Source organism: Mus caroli, chromosome 10, assembly GCF_900094665.2.
Source record: "Mus caroli chromosome 10, CAROLI_EIJ_v1.1, whole genome shotgun sequence".
Classification (NCBI taxonomy): domain Eukaryota; kingdom Metazoa; phylum Chordata; class Mammalia; order Rodentia; family Muridae; genus Mus; species Mus caroli.
In genome coordinates, this window is record NC_034579.1 from 100695971 (window position 1) to 100708351 (window position 12381).

The 12381-nt window shown below is 38.5% G+C and overlaps 1 protein-coding gene across 1 annotated transcript in view; it reads right to left on the reverse strand.

Annotated features, from left to right (window-relative positions):
• Ptprq (protein tyrosine phosphatase receptor type Q) overlaps positions 1–12381 on the reverse strand; it is a 198954-nt gene that overhangs the window by 173673 nt on the left and 12900 nt on the right. Inside the window, exons 8-9 of the mRNA XM_021174928.1 lie at positions 10775–10921; positions 4935–5107 (exon numbers count right to left, since the gene is read on the reverse strand). Of these exons, the coding sequence (XP_021030587.1) occupies positions 4935–5107; positions 10775–10921 (320 nt within the window). The remainder of the gene's footprint in view (positions 1–4934; positions 5108–10774; positions 10922–12381) is intronic.

Consider the following 12381-nt stretch of genomic DNA (forward strand, 5'->3'; position numbering starts at 1 on the left):
TGGTAATAAGAACACATGTTCCACTATGTTCATAGCAGCCTTATTTATAATAGCCAGAAGCTGGAAAGAACCCAGATGTCCCTCAACAGAGGAATGGATTCAGAATATGTGGTACCTTTATACAATTCAGCTATTAAAAACAATGGATTTATGAAATTCTTGGACAAATGGATGTATCTGGAGGATATCATCCTTAATGAGGTAAACCAATCACAAAAGAAGTCATTAGATATGCACTCACTGATAAGTAGATATTAGCCCAGAAACACAGAACACCCATGATACAAAATGCAAAACACAAGAAAATCAAGAAGAGGGAAGACCAATGAGTGGATACTTCATTCCTCCTTAGAATAGGGGGAAAAATACCCATGAAAGGAGTTACAGAGACAAAGTTTGGAGCTAAGACAAAAGGATGGACTATCCAGAGACTACCCCACCCGGGGATCCATCCCATAATTAGCCACCAAACCCAAACACTACTGCATATGCCAGAAAGATTTTGCTGAAGGGACCCTGTTATAGCTGTCTCATATGAGGCTATGCCAGTGCCTGGCAAATACAGATGTGAATGCTCACAGTCATGTATAAGATGGAACACAAGGACCCCAATGAAGCTAGAGAAAGCACCCAAGGAGCTGAAGGGGTCTGTAACCCTGTAGGTGGAACAACAATATGAACTATTCAGTATCCCCAGAGCTCATATCTCTAGCTGCATATGTAGCAGAAGATGGCCTAGTCGGTCATCACAGGGAAGAGAGGCCCCTTGGCATTGCAAACTTTATATGCCCCAGTACAGAGGAATTCCAGGGCCAAGAAGTGGGAGTGGGTGGGTAGGGGAGCAAGGCGGAGGGAGGGTATAGGGAACTTTCGGGATAGCATTTGAAATGTATATAAAGAAAATATCTAATAAAAAATAAATAAATACATAAATAATTGAAAAAAGATTAAAAAAAATTTAAAGGAAAAGGACTGAAGGAGCTGAAGGCGTTTGCAACCCCAAAGAAAGAACAATAATATCAACCAACCAGACGCCCTCAGATCTAAGCATAAATCTTGAGTAAATCTGTTCTGCACTCTGGCTGTCAGGAACTGTGATCTAACAGGAATGCCTTGTTTGAAGCTTCTGAGTTTGTGAGTGACTATGCAACAGTGGGAAACCGACATAATGAGACAGCAATGGAGAATCAGGACAGGGTCTGCAATATTGAATGAAGGTAGGGACCCAGGACTGGGACAGAGATGCTCAACTGTTACTCTCTGACGGTGCAAACAGCTGGCTATGTGACTATTGAACATTAAAGAGAACAAAGTTGAAGAAGACCCCAGTATTTCAAGCTTTCATGAGAGGAGGACAATAGTGCGATTCTTGACATTTTATCCTAAAAGAAAAATCAGCCACATATGTCACAAATGCTCATTTCAAGTCTTCTGAATCTCTCCTCTTAAAGAACAATTTTCAAAACAAAAATCAGCCCAAGAGATGAAGTCATTCTCAGCCCATAGCTTGGTGCTTAATCAAGCTAGGTCAGCCTCTCTTTAAACAGCATCTTTGTCACTTGAAAACTATTAATTGTCCTAGCCAACATTCTTCTGGGTAGCCTATGGAGCCAGCATCATTTCAGTCCCATGTCTCTACTTCTAGGATCCCAATTTAACCTCTTGCTTCCTGTCTTTCAATTATTCACTGGGGGGGGGGGGGGGGGAAGGGGATTGTTTCATTTGGTTTTGTTATTTTGTTTTAAGGCAGTGGAGTTTAGACACACTTGACCCCTGGTAGAATCATGCTAGGTAAAAATTCACAATGGCAGAAGTAAAAGATAGGAAACACATAACCAATGATTACGGATGAGTGGTTGGTTACCAAGAGGAACCAATGATTGGAAGTGTGAGATCAGTTTTAACAGGGGCTATATTCAGTGTACATGGTGATTCATCCCAAGTAACTTGGAGACCTGATATCAACGAAAGAAATAAACAAACCAACGACATAGGAAAGTGCTATGAGAAGTAAGAGCTGAAAAACGAGCCCCTGAATGTCTCTATAAATACATTAGTAAATAGAAAGGACAGCTGTTAGCATCACTAACCACTTTAATCATTTAAACCTCACACACTGCCAAGTTGCAGTATACAAAAGTAGATGAAGAATTAAACAACCAGTGGCATTAAAAGCTGTACAGTAATGTTGCGCCCACCTCGTCCGGCAAGAAAAAACGCAACAAGGTCGGATTCTTCTCAACAGCTTTATTTCAGGAATGCCTGGATGCTACGGAACCCCGGGAATCCAGGGAGGACTCCTTATATACACCCCAGCACTGGGGAGGGCTATGTGTTCTCCTAGGATTGGTCAGTCTGCTCGCACCTTAATTTGCATGCACCCGCTCTGGAGGGGTTGGCGCCAGATTCAGGCTAGCACCTGTGCAGTGGTGTTGGCAGAGACCCGCACCAGAGACCGGCGCCATCTTTTAGGCGCCGGCTGCCCACACAGTAACAGATAGGAGGGTGAATTTTTGGAAAGAACATATATTCATTTTGGGATGAAATATGTTAACATCTTGAGAACTGTTAACAGTATTCATCCCTGTATTCGACACTGAGGTCACCTGTGACTCCTAACCAGATTCTAAAAACGTAAAGTGCTCTTGAGACAGACATGGAGGTGAATGGGAAGCAAGAATACCTAATCTGAGAGATACCACGACAAGAAAACAAGATAATCAACAAGATTATTAAGCCAGGGGTTTTATCTGCTGTGCTCTACTGCTGCCCCTGTAAGACATGTGTGGGAGCATTATAAAATGGGGAAGCGTGAGTTGGTGAGACGACTCAGCTGGTAAAGCAACTGTCTGAAAAGCCAGAGAGCTAGAGTTCAGATCCTCAGAACCTACTGAAAAACTGAGTATGATGACGTGAACCAGTGGTTCCAGGGTTGGGACAAAGAGGCAGATGTATTCAGATCCCTGGAAGCTCTTGGGGCAGCCATCCTTGCTCTTGCAAGAAGACTGTGATCCAGTTAAAGAACCTGCCTCAAAAAAGTAGAAGTCACGCAAGGACTTCTATGTGAGTGCACTGTACATGTATACATTTAACCACACATACACCCCATGTGTAAACAAACTCAGGCACGTATACACACACACACACACACACTTTAAAAAAATGAAAGTAAAAATTCTTTATAGGTTAACTTGTCTGAGGTCACAGTTGTAAGGCACAGCAGAGTGAAAGTAAAACCCAAGGTCCCTTGGTTTAGACCTGATGTATCCACCATCCCTCATCAATACTTTAAAGTGGAATAATAACCAACCACATGAGGACGCAGAGGACCTGAAATGGATCTGATATAACAAGAACTGATTCCCCAACCCCGTGCAGATATGAGAATAAAATGGCTCTTCTTACTGTTCTTATTAAGAGAGTTTAGGAGTTGAATGTTGAGTAGACTGAAGGGTGGAATGCCAAGGTTATTTCCAACAAGTCACAAGTATCAGCACCGAACTTAATACATGTCAGCTACAGTGCTGCTCTCTTTATACATATCACCCATTGAACACCCATCATTGACCCTTCGTTATAAGAACTTCTGTAATTCCTAAGTCTCAAGTTCAAGAGAGTCAGGCCACCTTCTCCAAGATTATGCCATCAATAATGGCAGAACTAGGCACTAAGCTCTAACCATTTGTCTTCTGTACCTACATTCTTAACCATTTCATCCTCTAATAGCCAGGACCATAATTAAATATAGATTGAATGGCTCTAATTATCAAGTTCTTTCTGCTATGTTATAGGACCGCCAACTGGCCTTCCCAGAACCTTTTAACTTCTAGAGAAAAACAGGTGTGTCTGGCTAGTCAACAAATGGCATTAGCAAATTTGGGAAACCTGTCACCTGGTTCAAAGAAGACTAAGTATCTATTTTAAGATGTTCTCTGCAGGGACAAATGCTTAAGCTCCCACTCTTTGATGAGATGCCAGCTAGAATATCAGAAAACCTACAACTCAACATCCATTACACAGAAGAAAGGACACAAGATAGGACTGAAGTTTAACCTGGGGATGAGAGGTCCTAAATCGATACATAGCACTGAGTACTATGATGGAATCAATGCCAGAGGTAAGGGAAGTCTGGTACCAGAAACAGAGGGACTGGAGAGAGGGCAGATATCACAGGTACAAAGAATAGCAATTCTGAACTGAACACAGCAGAAGCAAATTTCTTAATAAGCATCACATATGTTTCTAATGGCCCACTTATTGTTACTCTGGTCCTAAGTACACAACCTTAGCATGCCTAGGGACTTTAAGGGTCCTCACTGGTAAGTGGCTGGCTTGGCCAGGGTAGTACCTCAGAAGCACATCAGCTCCCTACATTCCCTAACAGAGACAAGAGCAGAAAATAAGGTAACCACTGTGCTTAAATGCAGTGTATTAACAAAGACCAATTCCTCTCATGTTAAACGAAACACTTGAACTTCTTTATATTTAGTTATATGCTTTCAATAAGAAAAGGCAGTGTTGAGGCCATTAGGTGCTGGAGTTCAAATAGGACAAAATTATTTGTAGACAGCAGTCTTTTGGGGGAACTGTTCTTAATTCTAAGCCTTTGAGACAACATTTCATTCATAATCATAGTCCGCAAATAACATAGTAACTGGATGAGAATAATAAGAGCCACATATAGAAGTACATTTAGTCCCGTGTGATGGTTCAATAGACATTTTTTCATATGAAAGAGAATAGTTAACACTTAGCTAACAAGGCCTAAAATGAACTGTGATCTACTTAACATGTCAACATACCTCAATTTATTTTACTTCCTTTGTATCAAACTTGTCAATACTTAATGTAGAAATCTGACAAACCGGCCAAGTTACCAGTGACCAGAGCCAACAGAACAGGCTCAGCAAAACAGGAAATAAAAAGTGTAATACCTCATCTTGTCCTGTGAGCAGAGTGTTTTCCAAAATGACTCCTGACTCTAGGACTGACACTTTTACACGGTACTGGCTGATGATTCCATTTGGTTGTCGAGGTTTCCTCCAAGAAACTCTTATTTCTGTGGCTTCTACCTCCACGATCTGTAAATCAAACACTGCTCCTGGAACTGGAGAAGTATTTTAAAATAGAATTAGAAAGAGTAAATACATTTTCAAGTGCAAAGTACTCCCTAAATCCTTAGCCCATGATATTAGATGTATAAATAGCTCTGGGAAAACTGACTAGAATAATTACTAACATATTAAAAATTAACTGTGGCAAAAAGATTCCTCAAATGCACGGATATTGAAACCTAATTGTATGTGCATTCTTCTCAAAGTATGAGGAATGGGATAACATGGAATTATTTTCCCCAAAGAAAAAGCAGTCACACTGTTCAATCGGACCATATTGCTGAAATAATTTCTGGACTTGAGGGATGCTCAGGGAGAAGGGCACGGCAGGGGCTGGGAGTTGGGGGGCGAGTTAAAATCACTTGCCTTCAAGCCTGACAACCTGAGCTTGAGCATCCCAGCTCAATCCACAGAACTCATGATAAAAGTAAAGAAAGAATAGACTCCCAAGTGTTGTTCCCTATCGTCTACAATCACAGCATGACATGTTCACACAAAACATCAACAACAACAACCTTCCCCAAGATGCTCTTTATAAACAATTAATGCCTAGTCAAAGCCTTGAAGTCTTTACAAAAATTATAGCATACCCAAAACCAATATCAAGCACGCTTAGGATACAATGAAATGCAGTTGACATGTGTACCTGGCTGCCTCTTAATTTAGTACATGAACTTGTGTGTAGACTCAATTGAAGTGTGTCTGCTGAGTTTACAAATTAACCATGGGAAACCAACTTTTAGTTGTCTTCATTTTTTGCCAGTGGGGGGGGAAATAGGAAAAGCAAACAACAGTTTGTGAAAAGCACAGAGTAGTCAAAACAAGATTTGCATATAAAGTGGTCAAGAGTGAGAGCTAGACAACCTAGTGTCATGAAGACAAGAAATGAAGGATAAATAAACCTGGGCATTTCATCATGTTTGACAGTAACCTGACAGCCCCCCTTCTTCACCTATAGGATACATGATTTTTTATCTTTCCCTCACCTCCCATAAGGTTACTGTAAGGATTCAAAAATCAAAAGAATGTCTAAGCTACATGTTCAAGAATGGGAAAATATGATATAGAAACATCTCCCTTTATGGTCAAGATAGAATAGTACACTAATCTCATTTCCTTTAGCCATTGTACAGTGGGCTAGAGCTAGCAAATTTCAGTTAGAAGAGAACCATTACTACTGCAGGAAGAAACAGAGAAGCACTTTCTAAAATAATAGATAGGAGTTGAAAATAATAACTCCCAAAGTGTTATTATTATCAGAGAATATATTCATAGCTACTTCAAACACACAGTATGCTAAAACTACGTAGACTTTGCTCCCAATAGATTGTTTTTCTTTGTCTCCATAATGTTATCAGTACAGAAATCACCTAGAAGATGTAAAAATATAAGTATTTCTAGTTACCTATTAACTACTTTATGACTGAGTTCTGGTGGTTGGGATTCTAGTATCTAGCATGGACAAAATCTGTAATCTAAAGTGGGAGGGAAGCGCAAGGTCATTTGCTACAATTTTGAGTCTATAATGGAGGATAGCTCCTCAGACTCCTTTCCCCAATAATGTTCGATCTCAGGAAAGCATAAAATTTGGTCTATGAAAGATGTTAAGGAAATAGTTCTGGGGTAGGACCTCATGCTCTATGAGTCACTCAACACTCCTGAATGCACTTGTTATTAGTCTAAGCACCTGAAAACAAAAGGAAGAAAGAGGAAGATAACCCTCTCCTCCAACAGTTTACCTCTCATAAAAGTTGTATCTTACTAAAGTTATTGTTTCTAGCACTTTTGTTGTTATCAATGTGTTTACGTCTGTACATTATCCAAGGATAGAAAAATTATAAACAGAGCAATAGACTCAGCAAATCCTCTCTTTACCTTCTTCTACGCATTATCTTGGCATTGCTGTGTAGCAAGGACCTTAGACAGCATTGTGTGATATATATCACTGATATATATCATAGAAGAGATCAGGCATTTTCCATTAATTTAAATTAACACATAATTCATAACTAAACATTTTATTTAATCAGACGGGCACCATATGTCTTCTACTTGAAATAGAATTGTCTCTTCTACTTTTTGAAAACATACTAGGAACACATTAAATATATCAATGCCATAGAAAAATACGAAAGGATTATTACTGTCTCTTAATATGTGAGCCACATTCATGAATAAGAGCAGGCAATTTTATGTATATTCATCAACAAAACTTAAAAAGTATATCACGACACCAATGCATCCTATTGTAATTCAAGTAAAGATTAAGGGGCTGCTTCTTTTTTTTCAGACTACAAAAACCTTAGTGGATGAAGGAAGTGGAACAGACAACCCCGTCTTTTCTCTTTAGAGAGATACTTATCTTGTATCCCACACACTCTAACAGAGAAACCAGAGACGTCTGGATTAGGTTGATCCTTTTTTAAGATCGATACAAAATTAAAGAAAACTAAGCACGCAGGGCAATTATTCACAGTGCAGAATCAATTCTGAAGGAGTTAGCAGCAGAGACTGAGTCATCAAGACAATGTATTTGTAAGTTTCATGGACAAACAAGAAAGAGAACAGACACAAAATTAATATAGGTAAATTCTGGATCATGTGAAGGTCTTAGAAGAAAAGCTATGAGGAAAAGTGAAATGGGATGATCACTTGTAGCACAGAAAGCACATTAGGAAAATTTTCTCCATGATTAGACCTACTCTAGATAAAATAAAGTTCTATTTAAAAAAAAACTTGGAGGGAAGCTTAAAATTAAAGCCCACTAAGATTCATGAAAAAAAGAAAAAGTGACGAACTCTTCACGTTTTGCCAAAAATTATATAATGCTTGGAACATTGGCTGATACTAAATTGCCATTTCCCATCCATAATCTCTCTTCTTTGCCTAAGTCGATAAACACTCAGTAAAATCGAAGTGATAGACCCCATAGAACAGTACTAGCATATTTTTTCTGATAACCAAATCGACTATGGATCTTCAGAGTCTGTGTTAATGAAATCAACCACACTGAGATGTGATAGATACACCATTCTCTGTAAGAGGTCAACCAAGCATTTATCTATGAATACTTGAACATTGTTAAGAACCCTAGTTACTTTTAAAGGTGATAATTTAGGAGGAATAAGCTAATTCTAATTATTTTAAAACAGAACATTAGAAACAAATAAGACATGAGACAGAGGATAAGTAATGTTAATTAAAATACAACACACGTTTTCATAATAGTAAATGATAAAGAACAAAATTCAGATATTAAATTTTACTTGACTGTAGCTAATGCAATGAGCTATTTTATGGTCTCATGTAGTTTCAGGATTTTCTTTCCCTTGGTTTTCCTCTGTATAACAACCCTGGATGTCCTGGAACTTGCTCTGAAGAACAGGCTGGCCTTGAACTCACAAAGATCTACCTACCTCTGTCTCCTGAGTGCTGGAATTAAAGGCAAGCATCATCATGCCTGGCTAGTTTCAGTAGTCTTTTATGGAACAATTTTAATTATTGGGAGCAGGATAGCTAATATCAGAAGGTGAAACATTCTGCAGTTGCTAAAGCATTTCATGAAAGCCCTTCCTTCAGCTGAAAGAATGGTCACCGATCCCCGTGAAGAAAGGTGGACTTGAGCAGGTAAGACTCTTGCCTTTCCAATCTTTGATGGGGCTCCCTGTAGTCAGTGGCTACCCTCTCACAGCCTCCAGAATGCAGTCTCTGGGATAAGTAGTTGACAGAGACAGTAGAATAAAATGCAGGACAAATTGCTTTTCATATTCAACAAAAAGAGTCATCTATTCAAGAAAATTTGGTATACAACACAGCTCATTTGAAAAATCTACAAGAGGGTGCTTAGGAATCTATTCATTTGGTGAATAAAAAGTGACTAAATGAAGGGAAATACATTTTAAGGGACAACCAATCCAAGCAAGATAGCAATGTTGATTTCAACATGTCATTGAACTCTTTCTTAGTCAAATGCTGGAGAGCAAGATCAATAATAAGAAACAAGATTTTTTTTAATTTGCTTTGCTTTATTTCCATGCTAAAGATTGAACCTAGTGCCTAACACATGCTAAGCATGTACTCTGACCTACATTCCTGCCCAGACAAATATCTAAAATTATAGATTTTATAAAATGACAACTCTAAAATTATAGTTTTAAAGGCCCCCAAGACAGACTGGAAAGCAGGCAGAAAGATCGAAATGCATTGGATTGTATAATAAGACTAGAAAATAGGGTTGGTGAGATGGCTCAGGGTGTATAGGCTGTGCCCATAAGCAGGATCAGCTGAGACCGATCCCAGATCAAAGGCAAAAAGAAAAAGAAAGAACCAGAGCCCATACAATGAAAGTTGTTCTCTGCTCATCTACACACTTGTTCTTTAGCACAGAGGCATGTAACACACACACACATGCACACACAAACACAGCACAAACATACACACACATAGCAAATAAATGTTTAAAAACAAGAGTGAGTCGAGGAGTTCTTTGAGAAAAGCTCTGCTGTGTTTTGTAGCCATCCAAAAATACACTTAGCTTTGTGGAAAATGCTCAAAAGCACTTTTTGGTTTAAGTTGGAGAAAACTTTATGAAATCACACAAAGCAAAAACTCTTTGGATGGGGCAAGACATTAAAATCTCAACATCAAAAATGAAATCCTTTTCCTAATATGTATACATATTACATATACAAATCTGTGTGTGTACATATTTAGATATTTCACTTAAAATAGATAAACTTAATGGTTTTGACAGTCACTGAGTATTGAGGTTTCATTTTTTTTCTTTAAAGGGACAGATGGATAAAATTTCCTGATGGTTGCTGCCCTCTAATGGTCTAGTTCACAAGTGATACTCTAAGGAATGAATGCCCAACTGAATTGGGCAGTAGGTGTATGCACATATTTGTTCATATATACATTCTCAGTTATTGTATGTTAGCTACCACACAAACTCAGGAAACTTTGTCTAGTGTTAGTTTATTCTGAAACATGGTGGCTTTTATGTCAGTAATTATATCTAAACAGCAAGGAAGGCATTGAGCAAGTTTAGAATGAACGAGAAAATGTAAATCACACTTTAGCAATAGATCTCACCCAAAATATTGGTGCTTAATAAACACACTCCTTATAATTTCTTGAGATATATTAGTTTTAAATGTTCTGAAAGTGCTGAGAACTTTGTACTTTGTTCATTATAAGCTCAGAAAATGCCTCATCAAAATACATTGTTCTGGGTGGTCGAAATATAGGGATTTCTCTGGAAGTGAATTATGAGAGAAAACACAATCATTGTCTGCTTAATCCTGCAGTTGAGCTATGCCCTGTCTGCTGAATACTGTCATTAAGCAGTATCAAATGTGTGTTATTAATTTAAGACTTCTTGGTGTTTTGCTAAAAATCTACCATGACTCTCTGCCACAGTGAGCACAGTTTTAAGTCCTCCCTGCTTTGGGGCCCTTTCCTTTATGAAGCATGCTGCAGGTTTGATATTCTAAAGAACACAGGTTCAGAATAAAGTAGTTGGAACTTAACAAGGAAAATAATGGGATTTAAGTACACAGAAACTAAATTCCTCATTAAAATTACATTTCACTAACTCCATAACATTCACAAGCATTTCAAAATTATCACATCAACCTTATAAAGGAGAAAGTTCTTACCATCTGGGGGAGTGAATACTGAAAGATTTGACTTGGGTCCAACCCCAGCACTGGTTTCTGCAGCAACATAGACATCATACATTGTGAATGGCGTAAGATGCGTAAACACAAACCGGAGGTCTTTTGTACTATTATCCAAAATCCTTCCTGCACAAAGCAGAACAGACCCATAGGTTTTATAGATATTTTATGAGATATATAACCATTTCATACCATGTGTAGAAGCAAGGACAATAACCAAATTGTTAAACAAAAAAGTTTGTTATTACACATGAATATATTTGAAATATATGCTTTAGTTTGATACAGATTTAAATCAGTAGAAACAACATGGAGATCTTCCGGTGATTAAAATGACTTTTCTTATGTTAAAGAGTGCTGGTGAGTTGCTATTTTATTTTTAATATACTTAAATGGGAAACAGAGGCGAGATATATAGTTTATTTGGGATACTGTTTGCCTAACACACAATGCCCTGGGTTAGATCTCTAGTATATAATGATGATGAGGATGAAGGTGCATATATAATTCAAGATCTCGGAGCTTGGAGGTGCACACAGGGGGATCAGAGAGCACTGTTTTCCTGACCCTTTATATAAAGTCCTCAGTCTTTGAGCTCATACCCACCAGCCTTGGGCTACTCCCTTTTATTCTGTGTATGGTGTAGCTCTAAACACTACCATTTGAGTGTGCGGTGATTTTATTAGCCTCACAGATAAAGATTAAGTTATAAAAACTTACTAAGTAATTTTCTGATCATAAATATAATCATTACCAATAACTACCAAAAAATCTGTCTTATCTGACTTTCACACATCTCCTGCCACGTGTTTCTTTCTGAACTCCAGTTATTCTCAGACCTGAGGCGACATTACTTTCACTAGACCCACCTATCAAAGGGTCTTACTGCTGGCTGTGTTTTTCACCACTGACGCCCACTCTTTATCCACTCAATGCCATTGCCAGGAGCAATTGCCTCACATAAACCTTCAATATTCTAACAGGGCTCTTGCTGATGGAGGAAAGAAAACCCATGGCTTCCAACATCCATGATGTTGACCCTGACCACATTCAAACTGAGACCTAAAACTGGTGCCTTCCATTTTCTCAGCTTCTATAGGTAAGTAGACTTGCCTTCTCAATGACTGACTTAACCCTTTCTCTTCAGACTTTCAAAATCTTCTGTCCCCTCCTCAGCCTTAGGTAATGGTCTTGTTTCCTGCTACATTGAAATACTTGGATCAGTAAGAAATTGTCTGCCTGAACATTCCCTCTAGCAGGACGCTGTCTTACAATAGACAAGTTATATTTTTTGGTTAATCCAGTCCCTGTATTTAGGAAAAAGACCTGACCTCTACCACCAGAAGCAACTTTTCAACAAAACTTATTTCCGTTTTCCTTCTGTTTCTCATTTTTTTAGAAACCTACTTCCTAGGCCTAATTCCCTCTTCTTTGCATCCCCCCCCCCAAAAAAAAATTTCAATCTTCTGGTTGAAAGAAGTTATGTTACCCAAGAGCTGAAAAATAACATCTAATTGAAAAGATGTATGTGAGTGTGTGGTCATGGTGTGTGTGTGTGTGTGTGTGTGTGTGTGTGTGTGTGTGTG